We start from the raw sequence: 17,838 nt of genomic DNA, 5'->3' as shown, positions 1-17,838 counted from the left end.
AAACTATCACCTTTAGAACTGTACTCAGAAGGAATATGCTACTTACCAGTATGCATCTGTTCTTGGCATGTAGAGCTGCAGAGTTGTACACTTAGCAATAGATCGTCACCTGGTGTTGGGCTCGGATGATTGCAGGTTGTTGTCTTCTTGGAAGAAGTCTTTGTAGTCACAAGATAGATGACTCCTCTCTTGGACAATACTGCGCATGGTCATCGACTACATCCTCAGATTGTTTTTCGCCATGATGGGAAATGATGGAGTTAGTAGAAGTAAAGAGAAAGGATGTCCATGCGTGTGCATCTAAGTAAGATGAGTACTGGAACGGATACAAGTCCCGGGGAGGCGGGAGGGCGTGTACAACTCTGCAGCTCTACATGCCAAGAACAGATGCATACTGGTAAGTAGCATATTCCGTTCGAGGCATATGAGCTGCAGATTGTACACTTAGCAACGATTGTGTAGCAGTGTCTCCCCTAGCGGTGGTCGCTTGTATCCGTTGCAGCATACTGAAATAGTGTTTTAAGGACAGCTTGGCCTACTGCAGCTTGCTGCTTGGCTTGCACATCAACACAATAGTGTTTAGTGAAGGTGTGTATTGTAGACCATGTTGCTGCCTTGCATTTGTCCTCTAATGGTATGTTTCCTAAGAAGGCCATAGAGGCTCCTAGTTTGCGAGTGGAGTGCGCTCTAGGGGGAACCGTTAGTGTACGATTAGCTTTTTGATAGCATATTTGAATACACTTTACAATCCATCTGGCAATTCCTCCTTTAGAGATGGGATTGCCTTTGTGTGGGGGAGAGAAAGATACAAATAGTTGTTTTGTCTTTCTGAAGGATTTAGTCCCATCTGTGTAGTATCATAGAGCTCTACTAACATCTAATGTGTGTAAAGCCCTTTCTGCAACAGAGTCCGGTTTTTGAAAAAACACTGGTAACTCTACTGATTGGTTAAGGTGAAAAGGAGTAATAACTTTTGGCAGGAATTTTGGATTGGGTCCAAGAACCACTGTGTTAGGGTGTATTTGAAAAAATGGTTCTTCTATTGTGAATGCTTGTATTTCACTAACTCTTCTGAGAGAGGTGATGGCAACAAGGAAGGCAGTTTTCCATGTTAGGAATTGCAGTTCACACTTGTGTAAAGGCTCAAAAGGGGGACCCATAAGACTTTTAAGTACCACGTTTAGGTTCCATACTGGTGCAGGTGGTAACCTAGGTAGGATTATTCGTTTTAATCCTTCCATAAATGCTTTTATTGCAGGTACTCTGAAGAGAGATAGATGCTATCTATTTTGTAAATAGGCTGCAATTTCTGCTAGATGCAGGCGTATGGAAGAATAAGCCAAATTGGACCTTTGTAGGTGTAGAAGGTAGCAAATAATATTTTGGATAGAAACATCCAGTGGATCAATGTGATTGTTGTTACAGTATATTGCAAATCTTTTCCACTTCGCAGCATAACATGCTCTGGTAGTGGGTCTTCTAGCTTCCTTAATTATGTTCATACAGTCTGGTGGTAAGTTTAAGTAGCCAAACTCTTAAGACCTCAGGAGCCAGATCGCCAAATTCAGTTGGTTTGGTTCTGGGTGCCTTATTTCTCCATGGTTCTGTGTTAACAGGGATGGCGTGAGCCGTAATTTCTGATGTGGAACCAGTGAGAGAGCGTGGTGAGCCACTGCTGACGTGCCCATGTGGGGGCCACAAGTATTAGTTTGAGAGACTGTTGTCTGAGCTTGCGTACTACTAGTGGAATGAGTGGGAGAGGCAGAAAAGCGTACGCAAATCTGCCTGACCAGTTCATCCATATCGCATTTCCCTCCGATCGTGGGTGTGGGAACCTGGCGGCGAAGGTTGGGCATTTTGCATTTTCGTGGGTGGCAAACAGATCTATTTGTGGATGCCCCCACTTTTGGAAGAATGGTTGGAGAACTTATGGGTGCAGCTCCCATTCGTGAATCTGTTGTGACTGACGACTCAACAGATCTGCTATCTGATTGTGAATTCCTGGAAGGTGTTCTACTGTCAGGTGTATGTTTTGAGGGATGGTCCATCTCCAAATGTTCTGTGCAAGCTGGGACAGTTGCAGAGAGTGTGTCCCCCCCTGTTTTTGTATATAGTACATAGTACATGGCTGTCATATTGTCCTTCCGGATTAGAACAGCTTTGTTTTGTACTTGAAAAGCTTTGAGTGCTAGGAAAATTGCTAGCAACTCTAAATGGTTGATTTGGAACTGTTTCTGTTGGTTGTTCCATTGGCCTTGTGTGGTATAATGCAAGAGATGGGCTCCCCATCCTGTGAGGGATGCATCTGTCATGAGCACTATTTGTGGAACAGGGTCTTGGAACGGCCGTCCCTTTGTCAAGTTTTTGGTGTTCCACCATTGCAGAGAGTGATATGTACGGCTGTCCACCAACACCAAGTCTGTGAGCTGACCTTGAGCCCGATTCCACTGTTGTGCTAGACATTCTTGTAGTGGGCGCATTTCCAGTCTTGCGTGAGGGACTATGAAGATGCAAGACGCCATCATGCCTATTCGTTTCATGAACACTCTGGCTTGAAGAGAGTGTTGGCATTGAAAAAGAGAGACTAAGTGCTTTGAATCCTGGCTTGACTGGGATACGCTAGAGCTGCCAATGTGTCTACGGTAGCTCCTAGATATTGATGAACGTGCGAAGGCTCTAGGTGCGACTTGGTGTAGTTTATTGTAAACCCTAAGTCGTGTAATGTTTGAATCGTTTGTTTTGTGTGTTGTACACACTGGTTGAAGGATCTTGCTTTTTATGAGCCAGTCGTCGAGGTAAGGGAAGACATGTATCTGTTGTCTTCTGAGATGTGCTGCTACTACTGCTAAGCACTTTGTAAACACTTGTGGTGCTGTTGTGACCCCGAATGGAAGGACTTTGAACTGATAGTGTTGTCCTTGTATGACAAATCTTAGATACTTGCTGTGCGCAGGATGTATAGGAACATGAAAATAGGCGTCCTTTAGGTCTAGTGTTTAAAGAAAATTGCCTTGTTGTAGTAGTGGAAGTACTTGTTGCAAAGTGATCATGTGAAAATGATCTGATTGTATGTAATGGTTGAGGGGCCTGAGGTCGAGAATTGACCGTAGTGTCCCGTCCTTCTTGGGGATTAGAAAGTACAGGGAGTAAACTCCTGTTCCCTGTTCTTCTAAAGGAACTCATTGAATAGCATCCTTTTGTAGACGTGCTAGAACTTCCTGTTGAAGCAGAGTCATATGGTCTGTAGACATTGGACGCTGCCTGGGTGGTATGTTTGGGGGGGTTGCTGTGAGTTCTAGGCAGTAGCCATGTTGGATAATTTGTCTTACCCACCTGTCAGTTGTGATGGAATTCCAGACAGGTAGGAACTGTGTTAATCTGCCCCCCACAGGAGTGGAATGCTGTAGGGGAGGCAGAGGGAAGACACTGTTTGGGAGTGGAAGAGGAGCGGTTGTTGTTGTTACCTCTACCTCTTCCCTTATTGTTATTGCCTCTGTATCCTCCTCTAAAGTAGCCTTTATTAGAGGAGGTTTGTGTGTGTGTCTTAAAAGATGATGTGTTATCTGCGCCGGTCTGCTTGGAGCCTCCTCTATAAGAGAAGCGGCGTAAAGAACTTCTAGTCTAGGTGGATTGTAATGCACCCATAGACTTAGCAGTGTCCGTGTCTTTCTTCATCTTTTCTAGTGTGTTGTCTACTTCCGGCCCGAACAACTGGTTCTGATTGAAGGGCTGGTTCAGGATGGTAGTTTGTACTTCTGGTTTGAAACCTGAAATGCGTAACCATGCATGACGTCTGAGAATAACACTAGTATTAACTGCTCTGGATGCTGTGTCAGCTACATCTAGTGCGCATTTAATGGAGGCATTAGATATTAATTTGCCTTCTTGTAAGAGCTCTGCTGCCTGATCTTTGTATTGATCTGGTAGGTGTTCCATTAATTTTTCTAGTTGGTCGTAGTGAGCCCTGTTGTAGCGTGAGAGTAAGGCTTGTGTGTTTGCTATGCGGCATATGTTTGTTGCTTGCGCAGCAATCCGTTTCCCTGACGCATCAATAATTTTAGATTCTTTGTCAGGTGGGGGTGTGTCACCAGAAGTTTGGGAATTGGCTCTTTTACGTGCATTTGACACTACCAAAAAGTCTAGTGGCAGATGTCCCTTAATGTAGACTGGATCAGCAGGTACTGGTCTGTACTTTTTTACTATTCTGGGATTTAGCACCCTACACCGTACTGGATCTTTAAAAATGTCTGGAGCATGTTTAATGACTCCTTTGATCATGGGTAATATTTGAGTAGACCTTTGTGACTGCTCAAAAGTGTCTAATAAGAAATTCTCCTCAATGGCATCAGAGTGCATTGAAACTCCATGGTAAAGTGCAGCTCTGTTTAATAGATGATTAAAACCAATACTATCCTCTGGAGGGGAAGGTTTTGTGGGGTAGTACTGAGGATCAGGGATGCCTGGTGCATTGTTTGGTGGAAAATTATATGCATCGTCATCTTTGGGATATTCTTGATTGACATCCTCATCTAAAGGGTATGTATGTGGCTCTGGTACGTCACCCCCCCCACCTAAATCATACTCCTCGTCAGTGTGGTGTGATGATGCAGGAGATTGAGCAGGAGAAGTTATAGGTTCAATATATGGAGGGACAGGAGAGGAAGAAGGTGAAGGAGAGGAAGGGTGCATTGGAGAAGTTGCACAATCCTTTTTGGCAGGAACCACAGGTGGAAGTGGTGTGTCTGCTGGTCTTTTCTTATAAGGAATTGCTTCCACATGTCCAGTTTTTGGATTAATATGGACTTTTTTCTGTCTAGGATCTGGTCTAAACAGATCTTCCTCTTCTATAATCTTCTTCGGCGTCGATTTTTTCGTTGCCGATAGGGGTTGCTTAGTGTTCTTTGCCTTAGGAGGAGTGATTGAGTCCTGTGGCAATTTTTTCGGTGCCGAAGGTGGTTAAGGCTTGTCTGTATCAGGCCTTGGAGTCTTTGATACAGATATTGAAGATTAGGGCGTGGAGACAGATTTTGTTGGAGCTGCAGCGCCGGAATCTATCTTCTCTTCCTTATTTTTGGAACCAGAGGGTTTTGGAGTCGAAGCTTTCGGGTCCGGTACGGTTCCTGTCTTCGGCACCGATGTGTCTTTTGGTTCGGGCACCGAAGGGCGTTTTGGCTTCGGTGTCGTAGAGTCCTTCGGTGTCGAAGGATGTTTCGGTGCCAATGGAGGAGGTGGAATTGGCACAGGTGGTTTTTTCGGCGCCGAGGCACCTGAAGGCGTAGTCTTTTTCCTCGGAGCCGAGCCCGAAGGCGGGGCGGCGGAGGGTAAATTTCGGTCTCGACTGGGCCCCATGGGCGGAGTGCTGACCGTTGCCTTTTGTTTGGGTAGTGTCTGTTGTGCAGGGGCAGAGGTACTCACGGGTTGTCGAGATGGAATTGAATCGTCCGAGTCCTCTGCTCCCGATATGATCTGGAGATCAGGCGAGTCTTCCTCGGCGACGAGTGGAGCCTCGTCCTCTGAGATATCTTAAGAGTGGGTTCTCGTCCTTGGAGAAGTCTTCTTCGACGATCTCCTCCTCAAAGATGGCCTCTGGTGCTGGCGCTGATCTCCTCATCTCGTGTCGACGGGCCCTCCGATCCCGAATTGTCTTCTTCGATCGGAAGGAAGCACAGGCTGTGCAGGTCGACTCATCGTGTTCTGGCGACAGAGAGAGAGGTTGCAAACCTCGTGATGGTCGCTATGAGGGAATTTTGCTCGACATACCGGGCCATCTCTTGAATGGAGTTCTGTCCATGAGAGGCGTAGGCCGTACGGCGCCGATAGGCCCAACGGCCCGCATCGACGCACCGGGATGTAGCTGGTGATGTCGAAAAGTCTATTCGATGTCGAAAAAGTTTATCTAAAGTTTCACGCTTCGAAAATGCAGAAAAAGTGTTTTCTAGCCGGAGCGGAAAACTTTCATCCGAACCCAGTGGCGGAAAAAAACAGTCTGAGGATGGAGTCGATGACCATGCGCAGTATTGTCCAAGGGAGGAGTCACCTATCTTGTGACTACAAAGACTTCTTCCAAGAAGACAACAACCTGCAATCATCCGAGCCCAACACCAGATGGCGATCTATTGCTAAGTGTACAATCTGCAGCTCATATGCCTTGAACATATGAATTATACACTCTGTGCAATATGAAACCATTAACATGTTAGTTACCACAGGATAGAGTTTGAAGAATTGTATATTGGTGAGAACATCTTTGTGACAATGGTTACTTTGGAATGCAGATGGGTTCCCTCTTTTCTTGACATAAATTGTGGTTGTGTTATACATCACAGATTCACACGATGGCCTTTCAAAAAATAATTTTTTCGATACACAACATAATCTTTATTGTTTTAAATATTCACACACTCTTGACCTCCATATTTCTTCACCATTAAGGAATCCATACTGTCATTATATCTTTGGTTCTTTAAAAACGGGAATCTTTCTTTTCGCGGTTACGTGTACTTCATAGTATCTTTTTTATTTCTCTCAGTTCTTTACGCACTCTCACCAGCGTTTCCTGTAATGAGACCTCCCTAATCACGTGCTTCCCTGCATTTTTTTCACGCATCTCTACGCGCGTTCACACAAACTTACTATTTAAGTAATACGTTTTTACTTCCGGAATCCACATCCGTGCGGTAAGATATGTGTTTCATTTTTTACTCATTTCAGCGGCAAACCAGCACGCTTAGGTGCCTTTATATTCTGATTCACTTTTTAATGTTTTTTTGTAGATTAAGAAACCTCTTTTTGAGTTTCCGGGGAGTTCGACTAACGAATGTAAGTTATACATGTTGTGGTTTGTTACGTACATGATCACGTGATGGTTTTCCGTACATCTTGCTTAAAGCTCGTTTGTTCTTAAATTTTTTCAGAAATAAAGCTTTCATTTTAGTATTGATAACGTGTGAGGATTTTACACACAGCATGCCGATATACTTAAGGTATGAAGCATCATTCTTTGTATTGTCAAGAAATTCACCAAGTTGTTTGCATTTTTTACATTACCACAGTATCTCTGTAGTACTTCGGTTCATTAAACCGACCAGAGTCGTCTTTTTTCTTCTTTTTCTCACCGTCTTGTTTCCTTGCACCCTGCACACCCCAGGACTTTACACTCTTTTTTCAGGAACAACGCACTCGAAACTGGACTGTGTTTTACCTTTTCTATTTGACTTCGAATAAATGTTGGGATATAAGGACATCTTAATGTCATACACTCACAAGCTTAGAAGTTTGCTCTATGTGAAATGATACGTTTATAACGATTTTCATTATTATGTTGTGTACATTCTTCCAAACAGAAAATTAAGCCCCTGATGAAGGGCTAAATGCCTGAAATGCATTGGGCAAGGGACATATATGTGTAAAAGGAAAACTACTGATGTGAAAATAACATCATGTAAAATGAAAGAATAATCGAAGAATCAAAGGAAATTGAAATAAAACTTTATTCAAGGAATTCTCAACAAAACTGTCTACCAAGTGTTTTTTCAAAACATCATAGCTACGTGTGCATTTCGGGACGTTGTTCACTTCAGGGATAACGCTACAGAATCAAATTTACTTTCCTCTTCCTCAGGAAGAACTACCAAATAGCACCGACCCACCCCAACCCACTTTGTTTACCTACGGATTACCATAGGAGTGCGAGTGTTCTTAGTCAAGGAGTTCCTTTCTTACACAGGGCGTAGATAGGGCATTAAACTGACTTGTTCATTGCCATTATAGCCTATGATACTGATACATAAGCAATATTATGGTAGAGGGGGACTTCCACTTCAACGACAGGGAATGATTCAAGCATGTGAATCTATTAAAGATCCAATATTGGAGAAACAAACAAGTTACTTACCTTCAGTAACGATATATCTGTAAGAAACATAGGTTAGTTATAGATTCCTTACCTTAGAATTACCCCAGGCGTCAGACTGGATCCGGAAAGTTTTTTCGTCAGCATTACTTCTGCGCGTCGGAAGGTGGCGTTGGTCGGCTCCCCGTTCGTCATTGGCGTCGTGTCGCCGGGATGACGGCGCTGTAGCTACTTAAACACTGCCCTCGCGCACCGAAGTCAGTTCTGTACACGACTTTCCGCGGCAGAAACGCAGAGGCATGCAAGACACTGACCACTGGTGCACAAAACTAGGGCCAGAAAGGATGTCCTTCACCCTAGAAATCAGTTTGCAGAACGGGGAGGATGGGTGGGGCAGTAAGGAATCTATAACTAACCTATGTTTCTTACAGATATATCGTTACCGAAGGTAAGTAACTTGTTCATCTGAAAGAAACAGTTAGTTATAAATTCCTTACCTTAGAATAGATACCCCAGCAATACCAACCCCGGAGGTGGGTCTGCGAACTAAGTTCACACCAGAAAGTCCTGGAGAACTGAACGGCCAAAGAAGCAGTCTCTCCGGACTTGGCTGTCGAGGCAGTAGTGTCTCGTAAACGTATGCAACGATGCCCACGTAGCTGCCAGACAGATGTCATTTAGAGGTACTCCTCGTCAAAAAGCAGTAGTGGCTGCCTGGTGGAATGGGCGCGCAGCCCCACTGGAGGTGCCTTTGTTGCTAAAGAATAGCAGGCTTTGACACACAACACGACCCACCTGGAATAGTCCTTTTGTGTACGGACCGACCTTTCTTGGCGCTCACGTAGCCAACAAAGAGCTGGTCATCCACCCGGAACTGTTTTGGTGCGATCCAAATAGAAAGAAAGCGCACGTTTTGGGTCCAGAGGGTGGAGCCTCTCCCTCTTTTGAAGGATGCGAAGGCAGTAAGAAGGTGGGCAAAGTGATGGTTTGCCTAATGTGAAAGGAGGTGACAACCTTTGGAAGGAAGGATGGACAAGTCTTGAGGACAACTTTGTCCGGATGTACAGACAGGAAAGGAGGCTTTGAAGAAAGGGCCTGGAGCTCATTCACTCTTCTGGCAGATGTGATGGCCACCAAGAATGCAGTTAAGAGTTAAAAGCCTCAAAGGACAGTTGTGAAGCGGCTTAAAGGGAGAGCACATTAAATAGGTTAAAACCAGATTCAAGTCCCACTGAGGCATAACAAAGGGAATAGGATGAATGAGATGCGTTATGCCTTTCAAGAAACGGTTTACAACCGGGGACTTGAAGAGAGACGGCTGATCAGGAAGCCCAAGAAAGGCAGAAATGGCCGAAAGATAGCCCTTGATAGTGCCCAGAGCAGAGGCCTGCTGGGCCAAAGAGAGAAGGAACAAGAGAACCTCAGAAAGAGGGGCAGAAAGGGCATCCACAGCCTTTGCTGTGCACCATGCCACAAATTTGTTCCACCGGCAGGCGTATACCGTCTTAGTGGAGGGACGCCTGGCTGCCAAGATTACACCACAAGCTTCAAGAGGCAAGTCAAATGACGTCAACTGCTGCCGCTCAATCACCACGCAAGGAGGTGGAGGCTGGACAGGTTCAGGTGGAGGCTGGACAGGTCCGGGTGGAGGACTGTCCCCTGCTGCTGCGACAGAAGATCCTCCAGAAGAGGCAGTCGGATCAGAGGTTCGATCGCCATATTGAGCAGCTCGGGATACCAGGCTCTTTGTGCCCAATCCGGAGCCACAAGAATGGCTTGGGTTCGGTCGCACTTCATCTTCTTCCGCACTCTGGGCAGAAGTGGCATAGGCGGAAAGGCGTAGAATAGACCGCAGCTCCACTCGCATTGAAAAGCGGCACCTAGCGAGTGCCGCCTTAGAAATTCCAGCGCGCAGAATTGCTGACCGCCTTCTCTTTGGTGGAGAATAGATCTAATCAAGGCTCTCCCCACAGTTGAAAGAGACCTTGCACCACCTCAGAGTGAAGACGCCATTCGTGATCCATCAGGCACCTACGGCTGAGTTTGTCCGCCCTGGCGTTTAGGGAACCTGCCAGGTGTTGAACTACCAGGGAACTGCCCTGATGTTCCAGCCATGCCCAGAGGTGAAGGGCCTCCTGACATGGGGTCCACAACCCCACCCCGCCTTGTTTGTTGCAGTACCACATGGCGGTGGTGTTGTCCGTGAACACAAGCACTAATCTTCCCCGGACAGAGGGAAGGAATGCCTTCAGTGCAAGACGAATCGCCCGGTGCTCCAAAAGGTTGATGTGGAGCTGGACTCCGCCAGAGATCAGAGGACTCTGATCTCCGCCTCTCCATTGTGGCCACCCCATCCCAGAAGGGATGCATCAATCACCACTGTGTTCTCTGGTTGGGGAAGGGAGAGGGATCTACCGTTGACTCAATACTGGTTTTTGAGCCATCACTGCAGTTGTCGTGCAGTGCCCTTCGAGATCTGGACGCAATTGGACAGATTCCCCTGATGTTGCGCCCACTGGAACTTCAGGTCCCACTGCAGAGCACGCATATGCCATCTGGCATGATCGACCAGCAGGATGCAGGAGGCCATGAAGCCCAGCAGCCTCAGTCATCCTGACCGAAACCCGGAATAGAGGCTGAAAGATCGGAATCATAACCCGAATATCCCGCACTCTATGTTCGGGAGGATAAACCCGAAACCGCGTCGTGTGCAGAACCGCTCCGAAAAAGAGGAGCTTCTGAGAGGGGATCAGGTGTGACTTCGGCACCATGAAGGAGAACCCCAGCAAAATGCAGGAGGTCGGGTGTAGTCTGGAGGTGGGAGACGACAGTCCGGGGCGAGCCCACCTTCAACAACCAGTCGTCAAGATAAGGGAAGACTGGAACCTGATCCGCGCAGATGAGCTACAACCACCGCCATCACTTTCGTGAACACCCGAGGGGCGCTGGTAAGGCCAAAGGGAAGCACGGTAAACTGAAAGTGCTCTTGGCCTACCATGAACCACAGGTAACGCTGGTGGGCCGGCAGGACGGGGATGTAAAAATAAGAGTCCTGCAAGTCCAACGCTACCATCCAGTCTTGCGGGTCAAGGGCAGACAAGACCTGAGCAAGCATCAACATCCTGACCGTCTCCTTCCAGAGGAAGTGGTTGACGTTCCTGAGATCCAAGATAGGATGCAGACACTTGTCCTTCTTGGAAAGTAGTGGGAGTAACCACAACCTATTTCTGGGACAGGAACGCGCTCAATGGCTCCCTTGGCCAGGAGAGATGAAACTTCCTGTTGGAGAAAGCCCAGGTGATCTTCCAACATGTTGTGTTTGCTTTGTTAACCCTAAGTTGGCAGGGTATCTGCAAAACCCACCTGTCCGACGTGATGGTGCGCCAGTGGGGGAGGTGATGGCGGATCCTGCCGCCCACTCTCGTTTGGTGGGCCTGAAATGTCGTACTAGGAAGGCTTAGAGGCTGCTGCAGAGGGGGGGTTGGTGGACTCTACCACCCGCTGGCACCCTGAACCATGACGGTGGTTCCCACGTCCCCAGCCACGCGCAGGTTGGGGAACTTGCGTCAGCCTGTGGCTCTGGGCAGGACGTAGTGGGGCACCCCTTTCATAGCCACGAAAGGGGCAAAAAGCAGACTGCGCAGGGTGGCTGGAATGGCCCAAGGACTTGGCTGTAGCCTGTGGGTCCTTGAAACGCTCTAGAGCGTTGTCCACATTGTCGCCAAAAAGGGGACGGCCATCAAAGGGCATGTCCATGAGTGTATTCTGGACATCCCTAAAAAAAGCAAGTCGATCTCATCCAGGCATAGCGCGGAAGGACTACTGACGTGGAAATCGTCCTGCCTAGAGAGTCGGCGGTATCCAGCCCACAACAGATCGTAAACTTCGCGGCATCCCTCCCGGCGGCAATACCCTGGGAGAGCACTGTCCGGGCCTCCTGCGGCACTGAGGCAACACCTGCGCCACCGTATACCACACAGAGTGGGAATACCGGCTCAATAGACATGCAGTGTTTACTGACAACAGTCCCTGGCGGAAGAGAAAATCTTCCCAAGATGATCCAGCTTCTTGGATTCCCTCTCCGGTGGGGCTGTAGGGAATGCACTCTTGGAAGGTAGAGGCTTGGACCACCATGCTCTCAGGGGTGGGGTGTTGGGAGAGTAAAGTGGGGTCACCCAGAGCCGGGCGGTGGCGCCGATCAATCATCCTATCCACGGGAGCCTCCTTGTTGGGCCTGGACCAGGTGCCCAGAAGGAAGTTGGTGAGGGTTTCATTAAATGGCAGCAGGGGCTGCAAAGAACTCGCTTGCAGTTGAAGCACCTCTGTCAGGAGGTTAGTGCTGACCGCCACTATAGGGAGTTCTAGGTTGAGAGCCTCGATTGCCCTACGCAACACCACTGTGTATGACGCTCCCTCCTCCGTAGCCACGGTAGGTGACGACAACATGCCAAGGTCAGGGGAGGTGTCCAGACCACTGGCCTCCCCAGTTCCTCTCCCCAGTCATGTTCACTGCTCGCGACCGGGACCTCGATCGGCACGGATCCGACTGCCGACGCTCAAGAAGCTTTCGGGACCGCTCCTGCAAAGCCTTCGGCACCATGGAGCGGCAGTCGGAGCACGACTTGGGGTTGTGGTCGCGCTCCAAGCAAAAGAGGCACACGCGGTGCGGATCCGTAACCGAAATCAGTCGAGAACAGGATCCGCAAGCCTTGAAGCTGGGCATCCCTAAGTGCACCAGGAGTTGTAGAATCAAAAAGGCGTCGACAAAAGTTGCTCAATAAGTTCCGTCAGAAAGTGACTGGATGTACCGCTCTATCCGCATCTGCGCTGGCTGGCGCGAAAAAAGAAAAAACAGACGTCAGTGCGCAAGGGTCACGTCTAAGTAGCTACAGCGACGTCATCCCGGCCACAACACCAAAGACGAATGTGGAGCTAACTGACACCACCTTCTGGCGCGCAGAGGTACTGTTGACGAAAAAACTTCCCGGATTCAATCTGACACCTGGGGGTAATTCTAAGGTAAGGAATCTATAACTAACTATTTCTTTCAGATTTAAAAACTACCCTCAGTTTGCTCCTTTGCTGATCAAAAAATTAAAAAGTGAATGGGAATGTATGTCTGCTGTTCCTGGGCCATGGCGACAATGTGTTGTTGACATTGTATTTGTTCGAGCTTATAATTGTCAAAGCTGCCTCCTATCTAAATACACCTATTTCAAGTAAAGGAAGTATGAACAGAGTGTATTATGATTGGTTCGATGACGAACGGAGTTGAGAAAGTGAGACGTGCTATCAGCTTTAAAAAAGAGCCACTATAGTGTGAATGGCGAAAGTAAATTAAGAAAAAAAATGTTAGGACTGAAAACAAAAAATTCATAGTAAAACATAAAACAACTACAGTAGAGAATATGGGGAAATGTTGCAAGCTGCACAGCAAAAAGATTAAAAATCATTCTGGGAAATTGTGTCATGGGGTTATATTGGTCAGTGGAACTGCATAGAGGCCTTTTTGGGGCTTGTATATTACAAGGATGTATATTACTCTATGACAATTTCACTAGAGAGAAGAGGTATTCGAGAAATTCTCAGGCCCCAGAAATAGCTTGCCAAGCTTTCTTTCACAGTCCCAGAAGTACAAGTGGCCATAGCTTGTCAGAAAGCGAATAAGGTTGTTGGATGTTCCGGTGGACTTGAACCAAGCTGACTGAACACTATGAGACCCAAACCACCCCCCCCCCCATACCTTTTAATGCTGTACCAGCTTCCAGTGTTGTCCCTAGGTCTTTGTGTAGTGCTTTGTGTAGTGCTATAATTATTCTTTTACACAAAAAAGGGTAGCAGTTTGATTCTTGGTAATTATAGGTCAACCTCATTAATGGATGGTGCAGGGAAAATGTATGGTTGTTTTATATAGAATTTTATTCAAGATTGGCTGGAGGCAGACAATGTTCTCTGAAAACTACATAAGCTGCCTTTAGGAGTGGTATTGAGCAAACACAAGGAGATGATGGACGGAGCGCTGAGACTTTTCAGACACTCACCCCCAGACACAGATCTGGGATGAATCCATCATCGTTCTTTAGCTCGCTTCGTCACCCCAGTTCAGACTCAGTTATATGCAAATCAGTCTTGACCCTGTGTCTCATGGGAACAGTCCAGCCCGAACTGCCAAACCATGTCTTCCCTGGACCAGAAAGAAGCATCCTTGGACCAGTTTCGGGCTAACAGCCCACCAGGGTAGATTGAATCCAGTGGCAAATTGAGCAAGGGGCCCACGTCTGGGCATACCCTGCCAACTTAGGGCTAACAAAGCAAACACAAGGAGATGATGGACGGAGAGCTGAAACTTTTTGGACACTCACCCCCAGTCACAGATCTGGGTTGAATCCATCATCGTTCTTTAGCTCACTTCTCCACCCTGTTCAGACACAGCTATATGCATATCAGTCTTGACCCTGTGCCTCCGGCCCCAGGATGCTTGTTTCCGGTCAAGAGAAGACATGGCTTGGCAGTTCGGGCTGGACTGTTCCCATGAGGCACAGGATCAAGACTGATTTGCATATAGCTGCATCTGAACTGGGGTGGAGAAGTGAGCTAAAGAATGTTGATGGATTCAACCCAGATCTGTTACTGGGGGTAAGTGTCTGAAAAGTATCACGCCTGTCCATTATCTCCTTGTGTTTGCTTTAGGAGTGGTATTGGCAGTGGCGGCTCCTCCGCTAAGGTGGAGTAGCGTCAACCCACTGCTTTTTTGCAGTGAAACATAGGGAAAATAAAATGATAATAACTTGGCGTTATTATTATTTTATTTTCTCCTGCTTTGCGTGAGGGTGGAGGGGCAGGGGAGAAGTGGTAGGCAGCACCCTCCTAAGTGCCCGATGACTGCTTGGCCGGCCCTCTCGGGCACCCAAAACGGGCTTGTGCACTTTGTATGTTCTCCATGCAGGCTGCATCCCTAAGTGGATAACAAGCCCAGGCCTCAAGGCAGCATTGTGATTGGCTGACTGGGAGCATGCTTTCTGTGGCCCAGCGAGGGAGGACTACGAAGGAGAAACGCGGCGAGGAAGCAGCAAATAGGTACATTTTTATTTTATTTTTAGGGATTTGCTTTGATTCTAGGTTGACATGGGTGAGAGAGAGAGAAAGACACTATCATATTGAGACAAGCTGGAGCTACAGCACTAAGGTACAAAGCTAAGCTGGGAGGCCAACCACTACCACATTACATGTGTATAATGCTGTTGCAGAAGCATTATATGGAACAAAGCTCTGGGCTTATCTGAATGTAAAATTCCTAGAAATAGTGGAGAATAAGTATCCAAGTCCACTCATTATGTTTAGGCCAAGGTACTCCCCTAAATTCTCTTCAATGCGACCATGGTATTAAGTTAATAACTAAGTCGCATTGCGTCCCATTCTTTATTGGCCGTGGCTGCATAGGAATCTGCAAGTTGAGGTTTATAGCAAGGTTATGCTTGAGGTTGCTGAGCTTCAAAGTACTAGAGAAAGCAGTGGTTTCGGCATGTGCCATCCAGCCTAGGAGCAATGAGTATGGAAGAACTTTGGGGGGACCCTACTAAAGCTAAGTCGTAATCTATCAAATCGTTGTAGGAGAAACACTTGAATATTACGTATAGGAAGCAATTTTATGAAGTAAAGCATGGGCTCATGATAGCTTGTTACCTTATACATAGATTATTTGGGATGCAAACACTACAATGACACATTTTATCCAAAAGCCTATCATACTTTTTATCTTAAATTCTGATTGGGTACATTACATACCTAAGAATATTTGTTTAAATATTTTCCAACAGCCTATCAGAATGACTTGCGTGATCACAATTCTGGGGGCACAGACAAAATGTAGCATTTTATGATTTCTACTCGAAAACAATGTCCATTCACAAAATGTGTCTGGTACCCATTTTTAAGGATTACGTAGTAAAGCATTATACTGCTGCTTTGATGCTGTGTTGTAGGACAGACAGCACATTCATTTACAGGGCTGTTGCTTCTTACATCTGGGCTGCCTGAAGAGCTATACATTTGAGCTAAGTATTTGGGTGTGAAGTGTATTGTAAACAGTAATTGATCAATGTAACATTGAGTTCTTTTTACGACTGCATTGCTATTAAAGTGGTAGTAGCACTTACATGATTATTATGTATATGCTGTAATGTTGGTATGGCTTTTAGCTGAAAACAATACACCTGTGTGGTCTCAAAAACTTTAAATCACAGTCGTGAAAAAAATGCTCCTTTGTGGCACTGCATGTAGGGGGTACCCATTATCGTTGGCAGATCCAATGGCCTAATTTTTTGTTAACAGATGTTTTTTTTAAGTTGGCTTAACAATATGGTGTGTGCCACTGAATTAATGCTTTTTCCATACATTTAATTTTTAATAACATTTTGTGATCACCATATTGTGATCTGTCTATAAACCAAACCTGGCCCTCACAAATATATTTGCTGTTTCCATCCTTGCTTTGCACTTTGATAATGCTGAAAGGCAATGTCAGAGCCCCTAAAATCAACAATATATAAAATATGCTTTCTGCGAAAATACTGTGCCTTTTTCATGTGAGTTGTGAGTTCGTCTGACCCCCATCATACCATGAACAGTGCAACAGTTAAAATAAGTAGGCAATCATTACTGGTGTAACAGGCCTATTATTATTCAGAGCATTTATTTATTTATCAGACTATAAAATGATTTCACTTACGGTCAGGTAGCTGAACTTCTCTGTATCGGACAAGTTGGCTTGGAAGAAGAGGCTTTGTGTGAGCATGCTCAATAAGTGTATCTTCTACCATTTGCATAATTCCTTGTGCAGCCTGAAACAAAAGGGGAAGAACAAGAAAACATTTTTATGGAAATGAACATTGTACAGTGCACAAGTGTTTTGTAGCTAGAGTTTAACGTACAGAGCGATGTAATAAAAGAGCACGGTTTGCTCACATGTTCCACAGTGGGGCTGAGGGTGCTGACAATAGTGTTATATCACTGAAATTGTAGAGATTGCGAAGAACCTACGCATCATAAAAAAATTGAAGAGTAGCAAACATTCCATGTCCATTCATTCAGCAGGAGAGTGGGACGGGTACGGCAAGCAGCTGGCGGTGCACTTTGGAGCATTGGTGAGGTAGCACACTCATTTACAGGCAGCTCATTTCCCATTGAATTGGCCACTAAACTTGCATAGACATACAGCTTTACTGGTAAATCTATATAGTGCAAAACTGATAAAGGTGTGGAAATCCGATTTCAGCGAATACTTATCATTTGCACATCACCAAGTAGTCGCTTGATTTGTTTGATCCTTTTGAATTATTTGTTTTTTGTTTCCATTACACATCGGCATCACAAAATAGTGCTTCATTTATGCTTTCATAATTGCGGATGTAATTTGAAATGTGTATTGATAATTTACTGATATTTAAATGTCTGCAGTGTTAGAAAAGGTCTAACATCCAACAGCGTTTCTTTCGATTCCTGTACCCAGCATGATTATTACCTCACTTTTACAATATACTCTCACTTTGCAGTCAGAAAAATATAAGTACACTACAGTTTCAGAATAAGCATCTGTCAGAAGACATAGCCTGATATTTTACCTTGGTCTTTGAATGCGTAGCGGAGGTGGTAAGAAACACAAAACGTAAAAGCCCTTTTATTGCCCATCGACCTTCTGAAATCCAGCATGAATATTTCTGTGGGTGCTACAACACCCCTATTTCCAGCGCCTATGTGTGCAATTATCTGCATTGTGTGTGGCTAAGCAGTGACGAAGACCCTGACTGCCACAAAAGGCACAAATAGTACTTGTGTCCATTATTGCACTTCTTCCCTTTAGCTCATCGACGCAAACCGTGTTGGCTCCAAGTTTTGCCTAGCCACTTAGAACAAACTTTTAGCTGGTGTTAAGAGGCCTAGCATAAAAATGAGCAAAGAGAATTAATGGGAACAAAAATCATTTTCGA

General features: G+C 45.9%; 1 protein-coding gene across 2 annotated transcripts in view; it reads right to left on the bottom strand.

Moving 5' to 3' along the window:
- Positions 1-17,838, bottom strand: part of IDE (insulin degrading enzyme) — a 1,242,012-nt gene that overhangs the window by 257,140 nt on the left and 967,034 nt on the right. For both annotated transcript variants that reach the window (XM_078643408.1, XM_078643410.1), the window contains exon 19: positions 16,581-16,692. In XM_078643408.1, the coding sequence (XP_078499534.1) occupies positions 16,581-16,692 (112 nt within the window). The remainder of the gene's footprint in view (positions 1-16,580; positions 16,693-17,838) is intronic.

The sequence above is a fragment of the Lissotriton helveticus genome, chromosome 5_1 (assembly GCF_964261635.1).
Source record: "Lissotriton helveticus chromosome 5_1, aLisHel1.1, whole genome shotgun sequence".
NCBI classification, from domain to species: Eukaryota; Metazoa; Chordata; class Amphibia; order Caudata; family Salamandridae; genus Lissotriton; species Lissotriton helveticus.
This window is presented reverse-complemented; position numbering and strand designations above follow the sequence as displayed.